The sequence below is a fragment of the Pholis gunnellus genome, assembly GCF_910591455.1.
Source record: "Pholis gunnellus genome assembly, chromosome: 3".
Classification (NCBI taxonomy): domain Eukaryota; kingdom Metazoa; phylum Chordata; class Actinopteri; order Perciformes; family Pholidae; genus Pholis; species Pholis gunnellus.
Genome location: NC_136529.1, coordinates 10,736,774 through 10,753,163, shown reverse-complemented (window position 1 = coordinate 10,753,163; position 16,390 = coordinate 10,736,774). Strand labels below are relative to the sequence as shown.

At 38.2% G+C, this 16,390-nt stretch overlaps 1 protein-coding gene across 1 annotated transcript; it reads right to left on the bottom strand.

Moving 5' to 3' along the window:
• Positions 1-15,708, bottom strand: soat2 (sterol O-acyltransferase 2). The gene is made up of 16 exons (XM_079186609.1): positions 15,578-15,708; positions 13,526-13,653; positions 12,839-12,897; positions 11,795-11,934; positions 11,642-11,695; positions 11,111-11,218; positions 10,091-10,373; positions 8,262-8,337; positions 7,276-7,360; positions 6,738-6,783; positions 6,352-6,481; positions 5,794-5,891; positions 4,857-4,955; positions 4,555-4,690; positions 3,857-4,002; positions 1-2,770 (listed from the first exon to the last, which is right to left on the bottom strand). Exons 2-16 carry the CDS (start codon positions 13,602-13,604, stop codon positions 2,720-2,722), a joined length of 1,590 nt encoding a protein of 529 aa, XP_079042735.1. The 5' UTR covers positions 13,605-13,653; positions 15,578-15,708; the 3' UTR covers positions 1-2,719.
• Positions 15,709-16,390: the final 682 nt, after the last annotated feature.

Sequence of the window (16,390 nt, the reverse complement as noted above, 5' to 3'; positions counted from 1 at the left end):
ACATGTCTTTGCTTTTATTTATTCCTTTATTTTCAAATGCATATTCTGCATGGAAGGAAATAATACAATCCGTCTGGAAAAAAAAGTGTTTGTGTGCTAGTTAAGCATACTTTCCATCTATTCAGGAGGAAAAATACGAAACGCATCTTGTGGTTGCAGCAGTTTCCATGTTCGGACCAGCCAAGCAGAGGTTTACATTTCAGCTCAAGTTAACCCTCAGCACTTTGTGTTGCAGTTTTAGAGGTAATTGGGCAGAACATTGGTCTTATATTGTTACAGAATAACATGTGCTCATGCAATCCAAATAATAGTACAATTATTTAATTTAGTTTAATTACTTAATATCTCATTTCTGTTCTTGCTCTTGCTAGGTTGAGAAATTCCTGATGAAATAACACAAAAAGAAGAAAAAAAACACACATCTCCTCCAGAACAAAACCACAGGTTTAAACTGCTCTCTGTAGAATGGGAAAGAAACAGCTTTAAAAGCCTGATGGTTAAACATTTACATGCTCAATATCTCATAACAGCTTTTCATTTAATGTGTTTATTGGGTAATGTATGCATTTACCATGTCATTTAGAGAGCATCAACAAATGAAAATACCTCCCTGTCTACCATCAGTATACTGACTAAACACTTCTGAATATGTTCCTGGACGATACAATTCCATTCGCAAAGCTCAATTAACGCTGCAATAATAAATACTTTCATTTTAACAATGTTGTTAACTGTAAAGTGAGAGGCATGACTCTTAGTGGAAAACCCAGAGATAATTATCACCTGACTGCAGTTTCTCTTCAGCTCTACGGTGTTTTAGCGTCTTACAGCTCATTGTCTGGGTTTTACTGTCCGTAAATTAACAGCTGTTTTCAGCAAAGAAGCAGTTCGGTGCTTCCTGCCCGACACCAAACAGACAAAGTTGTCAACTAGCTGGTGATAACAACGGGGCTAGATATTTCAGACCGGTGCTAAAAGATGAGTGAATAGTCAAATGTGTGACAGACCCTTTCATATAAGAAGCTAGTGATAAAAAAGATGTCAAACAAAATGTCCAAAAAAAATAAAATACAAAAACAACAGTTGATTTTATTTTCAAGTATAACATTTGATGAATTATGTCAAACGTAGACACAAATATATCAAGTTCTACTAGACGCTGCTTCTAAAACTACCTGTCCCTCAGTTCCGCTCTGAGCTGCCGTGGTATGACAGTATATCAGTTTACAGAGCATTACATCACTAATGCAAACACTGTACCAATGTTAATCCTCTTCTTCCTGTATGACTTCAGAGGGACGTGGCAGGCAGACAAACAGAGGCTTTGTGGCAGACTGATAAGACGCTGCACTGCCTGTGGTTGGTTAATGTACCTGCTCTCCCAACCAATCCCTGCCATCTGAATGTCAACCGAGGCAGGATTAAACATGCAACACACGCTGCAGTGCAGTGCCCTCACAGTGGCAGAGCCTGTTCAATAAGGAATAACTTATTTTTAATTTGCAGATAGTTCTGAGTTTCTGAGGGCTTAGCAATACCATTTAAATACATGTATTAAGTCAAATAATTGGGTCAAGGAAGGTTAACTACAGTAACTATTATCCCCCTGTTAATTATTTTGTATATGACATTTTGTAGATTAATTATGGAGATTGAGCCGGGAGGCAATTAGCCTAGCTTAGCGTTAAGACTGGCAAACCTGACTCTGTCCAAAGAACCTGTCTACAAGCACTTCTAAAGCTCACTCATTTACATATTGTATCCTGTTTCTTGTAGCCATTTTCTCTTAATATTTTAAATAAACAAGCTACTTGTTGATTAATGTGCAACATGTTGCTTACAGTGTGATGTTCTATGAGCACTTGGCAACAAAAAAAAATCAGTACATTACAATAATCTTTTAAGATTAAGTATTTTATAAAGTTTGGTAACTTTTTCTTTGACACACGAAAATACTGTTTATAGCACTGTTTAATTATAGCTCTAAGTACTCATAAATATGAATAATGCTTTATGACAATAATCATAATGCATAAGTATTTACATACAAAGTATTTGATCAAGGATCATTATACCTAATAACTGCAGGTCATAATTTCTTAATTACGTCATAATTCTTTTGCAAGGATAATATTGTATTAAAATTCCCATTGTTGTATTATATTGCAATATTTTTTTATAATGTCTTGGAAGCACTGTTATGATGCATTATAATGTCATAAGTTACTCAAAGTGGTCATTGTTTGCTTTAAGCAAAAATATTTTTTTACTTCACTGAAAGCAAAAAATTGATCACTAAGAGTAACTTATAATCACATTATAAAACATTATAATGCATAATGTATGACCAGCAATTATGAAATAAAGATTATATAAGTCATTATAAAGTGTTCATAAGCTGTTATTATTATAGTTACAAAGCATTCTGAATATTTATTACTTACGACTATAAATATACACTGCTATAATCAGACTATAAAGCGTATGTATGTATGTTAAAACACTTTGAATAATTCAGAGGCGAGTGATCAGCGACACGCCTAAAAAAACAACAACAAAAGAAATCTTCACACAACAAAAGCAGAAAATCACACAAAAAATGTATATTTACATGTCTTTCAAATTCCTTGCACTCTCCTGTGTTCAGTCCATCGTGATTTTCAGACCTCCATACTTTGATCATTCATCCATCCAGCCCAGAAGAAAGCCAGCGTCAACTTTAGTAGCTGCAGGACCATGATCGAGGTGTAACCAACTCCCAGAAGCTATTCTGTTGAGACGGAGTAGAAGAATTGGTCTAAATATGGTGAAATCATCTCTAATCCTTGTATACATTTCATCTGCATGATGAAACATCCATTCATCATCACTTAATACTCTCATTTAACGGTGGTCAATTCTATTTTTAGACAGCAGTTATGTGTGTTAAACCATTGTGTGTGTGAATGACGCCACTGGCTTTAGAGGATTCCTTAATGCGTAAAAAGTATGTTAAGTACATCTGTGCCCATCTGTCAGGCAAATCCTTCACATCTGTGACTTCATCAAACGTTAGATACATGTCAGACTTTTACAAACCTACTGTTACTCAACACATTGGACTTTCTAATAAGGGCTTATGTGTGTACATTGCGTGTGTCGTCAAGTTTGTGCACTTAGCGCACGTAGTCTGTGTAGTAACAGATACTCATGAATGACTGGAGACAAGAACAGACAAAGCCAGGATGATGAAACAGTGAGGAGTTAGTCCGATTCATCTGGTTAGTGACATCTGTTCGATGTCCAATTACAAAGTAGTCATGTGATGTACTTATGTAGTGGTTTTTTTCATTTAGTATATATCTTTTCAAGTATTTTAGTCTATTTATTTGTATTTGAAGTTCATTCTGGCCTAGTTTCTAAATAAGTATCTCAGAAACTGGGGTCAAGGTGCTGTCTAATGACGTCACTCTAGTGCAGCACACGACAAACAAACTGCTGTTCCTTTTAAAATCTGAATACGTGCCGTCACATTGTGTCTGTTTATGTATCTGTTTATTTAAAGGATGTTGATTTGTTTCAGCTGTGGGATAGTTGTTCAAGCCTTCAAACAACATAATAAATCTCTCAGAAGAATCTCACAGTATAGTAACATAACATCTTCATATCTTCTGCTGAAAAATCGCACGTCCTGTCAAGATTGTTTTGATTTGAAATAAGCACGTCTGGTATCAGAAAACATAAAGCTATCCTTAAAGACTAGACTCAACATCATCCAGATATGAAAAAATGAATGAAACAAGCTTAAGTCTGATCATGGCATTGCTCCTTTCGGCCTCTCCAGTACCCGCAGTATACATGTAGGTGGAGTACATACCCCTGTCCGAGGGCAGTGTATCTGAGCGTACCACTCCTGGCAGTACAGACACACTTGGACACCCTGACCCAGGAAGAGACACATCCACATGATGACGTTGAACACGGGGCTCTGTCGCTTGTCGTTCATGGTAAAGTTGAACATCACTATGAAAGGACGACATGAGGGAATGCTGGTGTTGATGATTGTTTTTTTTTTTTGTGTGAAGGCTGTCTGTAGTGACAGTTTATCTGCCTGAGATGTATGCTTGTAAGGACTGGGAAAGATAGTAAGAGCGTGCAAAGCAATTTTGTCAGATGCCGACTTATTGATACCCAGAGGAAGAGGACACAATGCACAAGTGTGCTCTCTTGAAATATAATGAGTTGTCCCCTGAAAACAGCTAAATGTGTGTTAGAGTGAATAATCACTGATTTTGACTTTGATGGCTTCAAGGCACAGTCCAGAATGTAGAAGGCAACATTTACATATTTTTAATAAGCCATTGTATTCAGAGACAGTGTATTAATTTTAGCAATGATAATGAGGTAGACAAGGAACATTTCTCTATCTCTTTTTGTCTCTCCATCTTATTTTCTTCCTGTATTTAAAAAGGCATGTATTTTATCAAAAGCTTTCCCCCAGCAGCACCGAATACTAATCAGTTTTGTTTATATCTTTGTGAAGATTCTTCCCTGAATAATGAATATGACCCTCACCTCCGAAGCAGGCAAAGAGACAGAACATGACGGGATAGAAGAAGCCGAATCCCATGCTCAAGGCGTACTCATGGACGACAGCAGAGACGATGAACACGGAGAGCATGGCAGCTGTTCGGAATTTCCTTTTCGACAGCTGCAGGGATCAGAGAAAGTTCAGAGGTCAGGCTGGTTCAGCGGAATACAGGACTACTATACGCACTTCATTCATCATGTGACATGCTGCTGATTAACATTATTGTTTTGTTTGATATGATCTATTGTATGTAATTGTAGTTTTTCTGTGTTGGCACTCTGCTCACCCAGAGGAAGTCTCTGTATCCGTAGTAATAGAGCCAGTCGTGAACCACTATATTCCAGGTACGGTAATAGTTGGTGAAAGACGTTGAGTTCCACCAGTCCTGGAAAATCAACACAGAGTAGTAAAATGAGTGTGTGGATCAAATTAAAAGACAGAATAGAGATGGATCACTTCAATTTTGACGTCTGAGAAACACTGAGACGACTGCTGTCAAATAAGTTGTTCTGGTATTTATAAGTTGTACTGGTGAGAGACAAGCCTGACTGATGTTCTTAAATGAAATATGTCCTTAAAACTCATCTAGAGTTTAAGAGTTTGTAGAGCTGGTGGCATACGGTGCTTCCAGCTACTGTAGAGGTAAACCGTTTGGACTCATCCAAGATCTCCTTTGCTGTATACTATGTGTTTTTTTTTACATTACATACAAACAAAAGATAAATATTGCAGCTAATGCCTTGCTCAGTGTGAAGGTTCAAGTGATTGTCACAGTCCAACCTCATTTAAACAGATAAGTGGTGTCAGGTGCACATCATTATTAATTAAATTAAACGCTATCATAGAGATAGAGATAGGCTGAGTGGCCTCATTATTGTCAAATGCGCATATATATATATGGATATATATATGAGGAGAGCTTCACTGTACCCACCTCACTGTTATTGTACATAAATCAATCTGCCAGTTGAAATTTATTCACATCTTGCAGAAACACATCAGTCAAAGCACATGAGCACTAAGTCAGTGCGTGTTCAGGAGCAAACTGTATCAACAGAATATAATGATGGGAAAGTTAAACTGTTTAGGGACCATCAGGCCACCCTGCAGTAAACTCACTTGTCATTAATCAAAATGTCCCCGTCTGTAAAAGCAAGCGCGTCTGAAAATTAATGTCATTACAGGAGAGATGATGCCACACAAAAATCAGCCATGACACACACCTTGTAAAACATCCTGTCAGCAAAACACAGCAGCTCCCCGAAGAGGTTGAGCCAGCAGTGCAGGAAGGCAAAGAAACACAACAGTAGGAGCATTATACCTGAGACAGAAGAGAGAGAGAGAGAGAGAGAGAGAGAGAGAGAGTTTATGAGTAACACTTTTATTCTGGGCACTGCTCCCAGCTTTCTCATAAGAATTGTAACTTGACACTGATGCTCTTATATCAATACTTCAAAAAGCGATTTACTTAAAGAGAGAGATAAACATGCCAGGCTTTAATACCTCTATCTGATTGCATAATAGCATCTTTAATCTTATCACTGACTTCAAAACACAAGAGACTTGTTTCCTCTATTTCCAAATTAAGTGATACATTAACCAGAAGATACTGCTGATACTCACACAGATAAGAGCTAATAGAGGTTGTAAGCAGAATTGATGTTACAAATGAAGATGAACTTTAATTGACATGTTTGTTTTACGCGTGACTTCCTTATAATATTGCCGGAAAAGTCTCCCACAACAAGTTCCACAGAGGTGGAGAGTAGAACGTACAGTACCTGGTAATATTGAGTTGAACACAGCCAGAACCATTGTTCGTTTACTAAAAGGCTGGTTGGTCTCAGGCCTGAAGACGGGCATACAGAGGCGGACGAGGATGAAGTAGCTGTAAAACAGGCATCCCAAGATCTGCAAATTCAGCGTTAAAATCGAGAATCAGCACAATAACACTGGAGATTGTGGTTTGATCAAAGATAAGAGAGATTAAAGCTATTAGGCACCTGTAGTCTATGATCGCTTCAGGTTATCACACAATACACCAGCTCATTAACCCCACATAGACCTTCTTCGTTTTCTTACACAATTTTACATTTTACACGACTGAAAGGTGTTTAGTGTGAAAATGACATGAACTCTCAAAAGCCCAAATAAAGTTTCATCTTACCATACCAAGTGTGACGCCAACATACTTCCATCTTATGTGGGTATTCCTACAAAGAGCAGACAGGAAGTCACTACACACATTCACTGTGAAACTGTGTTGCCCCACAGGTTGCTTGTCTTATATATGGTATTTTTCAGCATGATATCGCTTTTAAGCACAAATAGGCCTCTTTCACAGCAAACATTTTGGTTTGTCATTGTAGGAAAAGCACATGACTTATTGCTATTTACAGTTTGATAGTGAAACAGCATGCACAATATCAGGACCCTAAAAGTGCCATGTGGAGACAATAGATATGATCAGAATTTCGCATTGAGCGCCTTTATTTTTCACGTATCTGTGCTTTTGCGACTGCGATTTGCCAAAATGTCTTACTTGAGAAAGGCCCGATACTAGGGCACGCAAAACACTTCGCTTCAGCATTTTGTGGGTTTGTGGCAATGTCAGTTGCGCTAACATGACTGTATTATCACTAATTAAAATAAAATAATGAAAGATAAGCAAAAGGAAACCAGGTCAAAGGGACAATATGTCTTACCGAGGATATGATTCCCTATAGATGAGTGTTGGACAGAAGAGGAAGTACAGATAGCTGGAAAACGTTGGGGATCTTGGACTTTCTCCTGAAAAGCAAAGACAATTCAGTAAGTATGACTATCAAATGGAGGGTCCAGTTTTTAGTCCTAAATCTGGCAGTTAAATATCTTTTAGCAGCCTCATGTTGCCTTAAATGATTAAAAAAAAAAGTTTTCTTTGAAGGTTTTTGTTATTATAGTTATAATGTAAGGTCTCTGATTCAGACATAAGCTTCTCATTGAATTTCTCTTGTTTCATTATGTGACATAATACCAGCCATTAACAGCTCCATCTGTGAATACTAAAGCTTCAGTGTGCCTTCATGTAGCTAACAAATACATGTCTGGCTTTAAAATCAAACATCAGTGGGTTTATCACAAAGTCTGTCAGCCATTATGTGAAATTGTCTGCCTTAAAGCTTCCAGTCTTTTGTGCTGAACTATTAGCTGTACTCAAGCTCCAACTTTACTTAATGGCATTTCAAATAGTAAACATTTCATTTAACAGAGCTTGTGAAAATCTGTGTTAATAAAAGGAACTTATGTTCAATCTCTTTCCAAAACCAATTCAAACCATGGGCGCTTCTATGAAGCTCTTCTCTGCCTGATTTTACCGTTTTATTCAGGACGATACAGTTTTCTCCTGGAGGGACTTTACTGCAGTACATATTCACATAACTATAACTTTTACAGTAAAAGGTACTAGAGACACATTCTTCACCACTAGCAGACTTTTACAATAGGATCTCATGGGGGTGCACACACTTGAGGTTATTTATTGCATGTGGGTGTATTCATTGTTCATTTTAACTTTAGCATGAATCATTAGGTGGTAACCTGCTGAGGTCTGTTTGAGTCATTTTTCTCTGGTGCCTGGGAGTGCCACTGTGAGTAACGACACGGCCCGAGGAGTAAATACACCTGATAGCAATACAATTCGACACAGTACCTTCCTTTGGTGTATTCTTCACAATAACAGGAGCGGTTTCTCTCATGAACGAGTAGCTCTTCATCAGGAATCGAATCTGGGGGAAATTGATACAGTTATTATGTGAAGAGAGACACGATGTATCAATTCTGACAGCTTCATTGTCTTTCTTTATTGCATGAATTGACAAGGTGAAGTAAACAACCTACATCCTTTGTTTCCTCATCCTCATGTTCCTGTTTGTGTGTATATTGACATAATGATGCATTATTTAGCTCACTTCTGTAATTAATCAGGAGACAGTACAACAACAGGGAACTGTATATCGTGACAGAAACACAGTTGGAGAAGTCAGAAGTTCAGACATGGTGCATCATCAATTTGCATACAGCAGAGAACCACTCACTCTTTTTGGGCAATTTAGTAAAGTCTCAAATCTAGACTTTATATGAGACGGACAGCTTCGGAATTCTAATTAGACTGATTGGGCCGAGCTCAGATGAAGATCAGGACCAGGTTTCTCAAAATCGCCTAAACCCTGGGATTATCTCACTTCATCCAACGGAGCTAAATTAACCGTAGCACTAAGACGGTTTTTGGAGACCGAGGACGGTGGGATAAAGAGGATGAGAAGGTTTTACAGTATGCATCTGTGATGTTTAAACGTTGACACTGAGATCTATTTTCTCGTTTGGTGCCTTTCCAGCTGGAAGACTGCCATTACTGGCCAGCAAGCATTTCTTATTGAAATGTTCTTGTTACTGGCAATAAAGGGCTGCATTTATAAATTGGATCTTCTATGAATATAATTGATCTACAGTCCAGAGTATATCTAGCACAGGGTGTTCCTAAAAGGAATACTGGGTAGCAATTCACACTGCAATAAAAACACTTAAATCGTACTGCAGGAGTTATTAAAAGGTAATGTGACACAACTTTTAGCTCTAAACAACCTTTAAACTTTGTAACGACCTACATTTTCTAGGAGAAAGCTGCTAGAGTTATAAAAACTGACCTGCTGTTTATATGAAATCACAAATGAAGTGTTCATGTCAGCTGTTTGGCGACAGCAACATCCAATCACATTCATACTAGTGTATCTGTGGGTTTTGCAATTACTTTTACTCTGTTGATTTCTCATGTTAGCTCTGCCACGGCTGCCTCCAACACACAAACCTTACTGTCTTGCTAAGCTCTAATCATCAATCTCTGATTCCGTACCTTTACTGTATGTGTGAAAGGGGGATTATTTCTACTAGCAGAATCCTCAATGCGGCTCGGATTCTTTAACAATTTCCTAAAATAGCAATTCTCCAAGTCTAACTATATGAATATTAACTTGTCAATTTAACATCTAGAGTCTCTGACCTCAATGGTATATGATACTACCTTCCCCCTAGAGGGAGGGTGGACTCAGAGCCTCCAGGCTGACTGCAGGTGGAGTGCTCTATGCACAGAAGTAACATCTGCAGCAGTAGCAGCAAGCAACAGAGCAAAAGAGTGACCAGAGCAACGATTGCTTAAGTGCAACGCCGCGATTGAAAGTGTGCATTGGATATATGTTCCTGTGAGAATGTGCCAGGTGAATGAAGCAACAGAATAGAGTTGGGCTGCCTGAACTGTCTCATAAGCTTTGCTGCATCAAATATATACGATAAATAAAGCCCCAATAAATGCCATTTGTTTTATTCATCCAAACAACATATCACATCTTTGTTATAATAGAAGTAGAGATTTGAAGACTGTTTTTCCATTTCCTCCACAGTTAATTGTTTGCTGCCTGCTGTGTGGATTTTTGCAACCTGTTCTCAATAAATGTGACGGCATGTCTTCCTCAAACAAACACTCACTTGCTCCAGTATCACAATGAACCGCGAGGCTGGTGGCAGCTGGTAGTGTACGACCACGTAGATGGGGAACACACCCAGTACGCAGGTCTGCACTGCAGACAGGACCAGGCCCGTGCCGATAGACAGCCCCAACTTAGAGGGGAAGCTGTGGTACAAAGACCCCCAATGCACCAGGGCGAAGTAGGGAACGAGCAGGGTGTAGACAAACATCACCATCCAGGCCCAGGTGACCGTCCCCAGCTTCCCAAAAGCGAAGAACAGCAGGTCGAACTCCAAGACCAACCTGAGATTGCATAAAAGAAGTAAATTATAATCATGAAGGCAATACGCACATTTGTATTACAATGACATTTAAAGAAAGACTAAACTTGAGTAAGGACATTTAGATGATGCGCTCTATTTGCCACTGTGTTCTGTTTTAGCTTCGGACAGGGTTTTCAATAAGCATTTTAATTATATTACAGGCTTTAATAAATGGCAGTCATAGTTAAATGCGTTGAATATTTTACCCATTAACTTCTCTGAAGAGACCCCTCTGGTGATAACAGTAACAGATTTTAAATACCCACTCACTGCAGCATGTCAAATCTTATTTTGTGATTCAACACAACCCCTCATCAATTTTCTGTCAACTGTGGGCGGATGTATCGAATAATTTGCACGCAGTCGAGTTTCCCGATGGAGAAACATAAGAATTAAACTCACAGTCCTGCGTGACTGCAAACGGCAACCGAATCATTACAGAGCTGCCCAAAGCAACAGCACAAATACTCAGAGGGATTGATTGCTCTATCTTTCTGCTGCCATATGAGCAGAGAGACAGGGAGAGAAGGAGGGAGGGATGCACTAAGGGAAGAAGATAAGAAGTTTTTAAAGGCTTTGGGGTAATTGAGTTGTTATTAGTTCAGGGTCACAGGGTTTGAGACGCGTCATTGTCGTAGACACACCTACACACACACACACACACACACACACACACACACACACAAACACACCTACACACACACTTGTCACACTGACCTGCCCTGGTCGATGTAGTCGACAGCCAGCGTGCTCAGGCAGAAGATGAGGAGTATGGCGATGAACATGTGGTAGATGGTCCTGATGTGGTTGATCTCAAACAGTTCACTGATGAAGAGGAGTAGAGCTTTCATTAAATTAGCTCTGCGTTGTATTCACGTGAATGTATGTAGTCCTGTATACACATGTAAGAGGTTCTTTAATATAGAATATACACAAACGTGCTCATGGGAGTATCTGAATGATCTGTATTCATGTCTTGTATACAGTATGCGGTCCACAATAACATCGATCTTTGTTTTAGATTCAGATTGTCTAACAAGTTGTACAGCTCCTCTCCAACCCATCATGCATACATCTATATTTCTCAAAAATGTTCAGCTTTCTTTCCCTCATGATGATTATTACTGTATATATATATATATATATATATATATATGATTTAGTAAAGATACCACTCCGATGACAGCATGATAAATAAAACAATATTTGGTCATGGTATATTGGAGAAGACTTGTCTTTCACACTTACTCCAACAGCGATGGCCTGTCCACAAACACTTTGCCGCCATCCATTCTCTGAGAACTAAAACAAATACAGACACGCAAAGAGGATAAACATATCTCCGACATCAATGAGGAACATGTGCGCTAGTAAAAGTTGCCTCCTCCTCCTCCTCTTTACCTGGATGAGGGTCTTTTGGACATCTTTCCATTAACTGCTGGCTGTAATTGGGTAAAAGGCTGGATGGACTCAGTCAGAGCTTTGTCAAGTAAATCCCTGAGCTGATCGTGGACCTGCTCCAGGACTGTCACCTTCACCTTCTTCAAGACACACAAGAGAAAGAGCTTTCTCAACTTTCTCATCTCTAAATATAGCACAAATTGCATCCCATATTTTTGATATATAACTTTTACACTGTATCATGTTTGCTCTGCACAATCTTAGCTTTTGTATTGTCTTTTTCAAGATTATTCATGCGTTTATGGTTTATTTGATAGAGACAGATACAATATACAAGACAAACTGAAGACAGCTACACTGTAAAAATGTAAAATAGTATATTGTCTAATTACTAGTCAAAATATCGCAGACACAATCACCTAACAAGTAACATTTCAGTGAAATATAGGGACTTGTTTTGTGACAATGCATCACGAATATCTTGTTTTATGTGAAAAAATACTACTTTTTAGCATTGCAGGCTTATTGTGACACACAACACTTCATAGTGAAATATACAGTTTCACAGCTGTAAGATCTCTATTATCTTGAAAGGCCTAAATATTACATCTTATTTGATCTTATTTCAAGAAATCAAGAAAAAGTTTTTACTGGTTCCAATGTCAGATTTCGTTTACTTATAACAAACAAAAACACCTTGTAGGCCTACTCATTGTCATTTTTACTTTCTATTTTCTGTGTATCCAATGCAGGTATTATACGGTGTTAAAGTGGATGCTAATTTGCAAAACCAATCCCTAGAAGGGCTTTTCTGAAACTAGAGGATTAGAACAGTGAGGTAAAAGAAGGTTAGACAGAATACAGCAAGATGCAATAAAGCAAACATTAAAAACATTAAAAGCATTACGTGTAAAAGCTACACATGAGTACAGGTTTGTTGCTGAATTAACCAGGATAGATTGGTTGCTCTGAGTTTTGACAGAGGAGAAACAGCATAATTGAGGGACTGTTAAGATACTGGCTGGAAATGGAGTTATGTGTTACCTGTGCATGTTTCTGCCACCGTCTTAGATCTTCCTCTTGTAAATTATTATGGTCCTCAACTGCAGAGAGAAGAACATAAATTGCATAAGATTAACAGGCACAATATACTATACTGTACATTTTGCACCTGAATTAATATCCAACTGATAAAATTACCAGTTTAATTAATAAAAATGACCCTATTCTACCTGGTTTATGGCTCATTAGTGTGTGTGTGTGTGTTGATGATTTGGTTTTTATTGCTGTGTGGTTTGATGTATGCTCATGTATATACAGTATATATATATATATATATATATATATATTTATGTTGTTTATGCTACCTTTGTGCTTATGCTCATGCCTTTACAGAATCTTGATATTTAATCTTTAAATGTAAAGCACTTTGAATTTACGTGTGATGAAATGTCCTACATTGGTAACATTTCCATTGACATTCAGAGCAAAACTAAGGATTCATTTGAAATACAATTCCCAAACATTTTCTTGCTACCACCTTCCACAAACAAATACTGCATGTATTGAAATCGAAATTTCTCTCTCGGTAATTGCACAAACTAATGCAAAAAAAAGAAAAAAACTAAATATGCAATGATTTTCTACAAGCCAACACAGTAGAACACAATACAACCCAATCAAACAAATGAATATATGATATATTTCCTATAAATAGCATATTGTCCGTACCATGACCAGAGATCTCATCTGACTGACGGTCTTTGATGTTTCGGTGCCACAGTCCGTTAGGTGGCTCTGCAGTCATCATGGTTACCAAAGGACCACGCCAAAACACGTAGGACTATCTACTGGGACTCCTGCGCATATAGAAGTTGTAGGTTAGTCTCACACACATTATCTTGCTCCCCTGAGGATAAATGATGGAAATCAGATAACGTTTGATGTGACATTGTGATATGCGACATTGTGATTATTGCTGCCAGGTTTGTATTTGCCCAATCTAGTCTGTTGTTTGTTGGTCCGATAAGGATTGCAGAACGAGACACCCAACGAAGTGATATAAAATCTGGTGTTTTCACCCGTTAAATAGCCGTGACATCACGGGACAGAGGTGCAACATGCCTGAAACGTTCAACCCTTAGAGGGCAGTGCAGCAAGTGTTTTACCCTGTTATTCACTGTAAATCTACCCCTTGTTGAGGCTTGTCGATGTGAAGTCCAGAATATTAAACTATGAATTGAGAGATTAAATGAGGTCACAGGCCCGTTGCTGGCGGGTTGCCTCATTCCAAAAGCATTAATATTCCTGATGAGCCTCAGTCCCGAAGAGGTGAGCGTGTGAATCCTAAAATGAAAATGTGCCTGATCTGAATGCAGAAACATATCTGGGTCAGAGGTTTTTGAACGTTAGTAACCCTAACACTGCTTCTCCCGAGCAAGAGTCACTTGAGCTCAAGCTATACAACGTAAACAAATGATAAAGCCAGTCTACCTGACCCAGTGGAAGTTCACTCGCTCTAGATAAGATACACAGAGGGCTGACAGAGAAGCAAAAGACACAGAGTGACCTCATTTTATAATCCATACTGTTGATCATACTCGGGAGAAATGTCAACACAGCAGATAAGCTCTTCACAGATACACAGATTATGTATCATGTGGCTGCAGATGATGAGAAAGAGATGAAGGGATACATGTTTTTGAGCAGATCAGACTTAACGCCATACTTATACAGTTTGAGGGTGAGGGATCTTGGCTTAAGAACTCAGACTTATTCATTTGCTTGTCCTCTTTTCTTCTTACTCACTTGCAGCCTGTCTTACTTTCCTCTCATTTGCTTATAATGAATGACTGAAAACAATGAAATCAAAGTTTTGATTTAGACATAGTTGCTGTTTGTAATGGGAAATAATGAATGCACTGATTTCAAGTAATAATTCCACCAACTTGCCTTTTCGACATATTTAATTAATCTCATTGGACCTATTACAACAAAACAACATGTGGGTGTCATCACCCACATGTTGCATTCAGGGCTCACCTCCACCTCAGCTGGCAGTTAAGAGAACATCCATATTTGGACAAAGTGGAGGACGGGTGTGGTAATAGCTAGGAATAGGTGCATGATAGCTTCAGGGAATCTTAAAACCTGTGGTTACATTTTCAGTGATGATCATGGACTCGCCTGATAGTATCATTTCCCTAATAAGTGTCTGCACAACCACAGTTAAACTAATGTTGATGATGATGACTATCATCACTATTTCAGATGGATTTTCATCAGTAAGATGAAAGACAATTTAATAATGATATGCTAATTATATGTTAGAGCCATAATTAAGTATTAATTTAATAGCTAAAATTAAGGCTTTCAATGAGCATGATCAGTCATCTTGAGGTGAAATTTCAAAAATGAACTCTTTCAAATCTCTGAAAGTTAATTACTGTAAAGTTAATATTTTGCATTATTGTATATTGTTTACAAAAATCAACTGATTCAATCATAACTTTCCTTCAGAACAAATACTTTTAAAGTGTTAAAAAAATCAACACAAAACCTGGTCATGATCGTTTTCTTTCAATACTGAATGTACGAATATGAAACTTTTTCACTGAGTTCACTCTATTCTATATCTATTCTATATTCTGTCATTTTCAAAAAGGACAACTTGTACAACATTGTAGATAGTAGAAACTGTGGGATTAAAACCATAAAAGTGACAGATGTCAGATGCCAGACATCCACGAGAAACATTTGTCGGTGTGTCAGATTTATACTCACACAGACTTCCAGCCTCGGCGCTCAGTCAGCGGTCTACCGGCTGAGACGCAATGTTTCAGTTGATGATCCCAGCTGAGAGAGTGTGTTTTTCAGTATGTCTGCGTCACAGTTCTTGTAATCCGTGCCCTCTCTTTCCTCTGTTGCTATTTTGCACTTTGACCCTTTTGGCTACTGGCCTTGGTCAGGACAGGTACACCTTCTCTACTTGACACACGAGGTCACGCCGTAGAGCAGTGGAGTTTGACCTGGAGTTTTGTCTATTCACAGAAAATGACTTATTGCTCAATGTATTCATAGCATTATTGATTTTTCATTATTTGATTTGATGCACTTTCTACTTGCCATAGCTGAATATGTCTTTAACGGTTCTACGACAACCAGGTCAAAGGTTTTCTACGAGTACTGAATGAATGTCAAGGAAAAAACATTGAATAGCTGCTTTGACGAAGCACTTCAAAATATGCATTTGTTCAATTTATTTTCTTCAGTCAAAAACGTGTTTTGCTTTTTGTTACTTCCCTTGGACATTTGACATTCACATACACTACTTTACCTGCTGAAGGAGGAACGTTTTTCTGTGCTCGCCTACAATCTCAGTTTAAGACGAGTACACGAGACGAAACATCTTGAGACAAAAAGATTCTGGATTATCCAATGACGAAGAAGGAAAAGATGTGATTGTAAGAATGTTCAACACATATTATTATTTGAAGCAGAGTATTTCTATTGTGTATATCTTAACACATGTGCAGAGGGGATCTTTAAGGTCAGTGGGAATAAACATATCCATTAACTGTCCTCTTTGTGGAAATA

Coding starts and splice junctions, on each gene's coding strand:
- soat2 (XM_079186609.1), bottom strand. CDS start 13,604: ATGATGACTGCAGAGCCACCTAACGGACTGTGGCACCGAAACATCAAA. Junction 6,482..6,737: donor TTGGCGTCACACTTGGTATG/GTAAGATGAAAC, acceptor CTGAATTTGCAG/ATCTTGGGATGCCTGTTTTA. Junction 2,771..3,856: donor TACACTGCCCTCGGACAGGG/GTATGTACTCCA, acceptor CCGTCTCAACAG/AATAGCTTCTGGGAGTTGGT.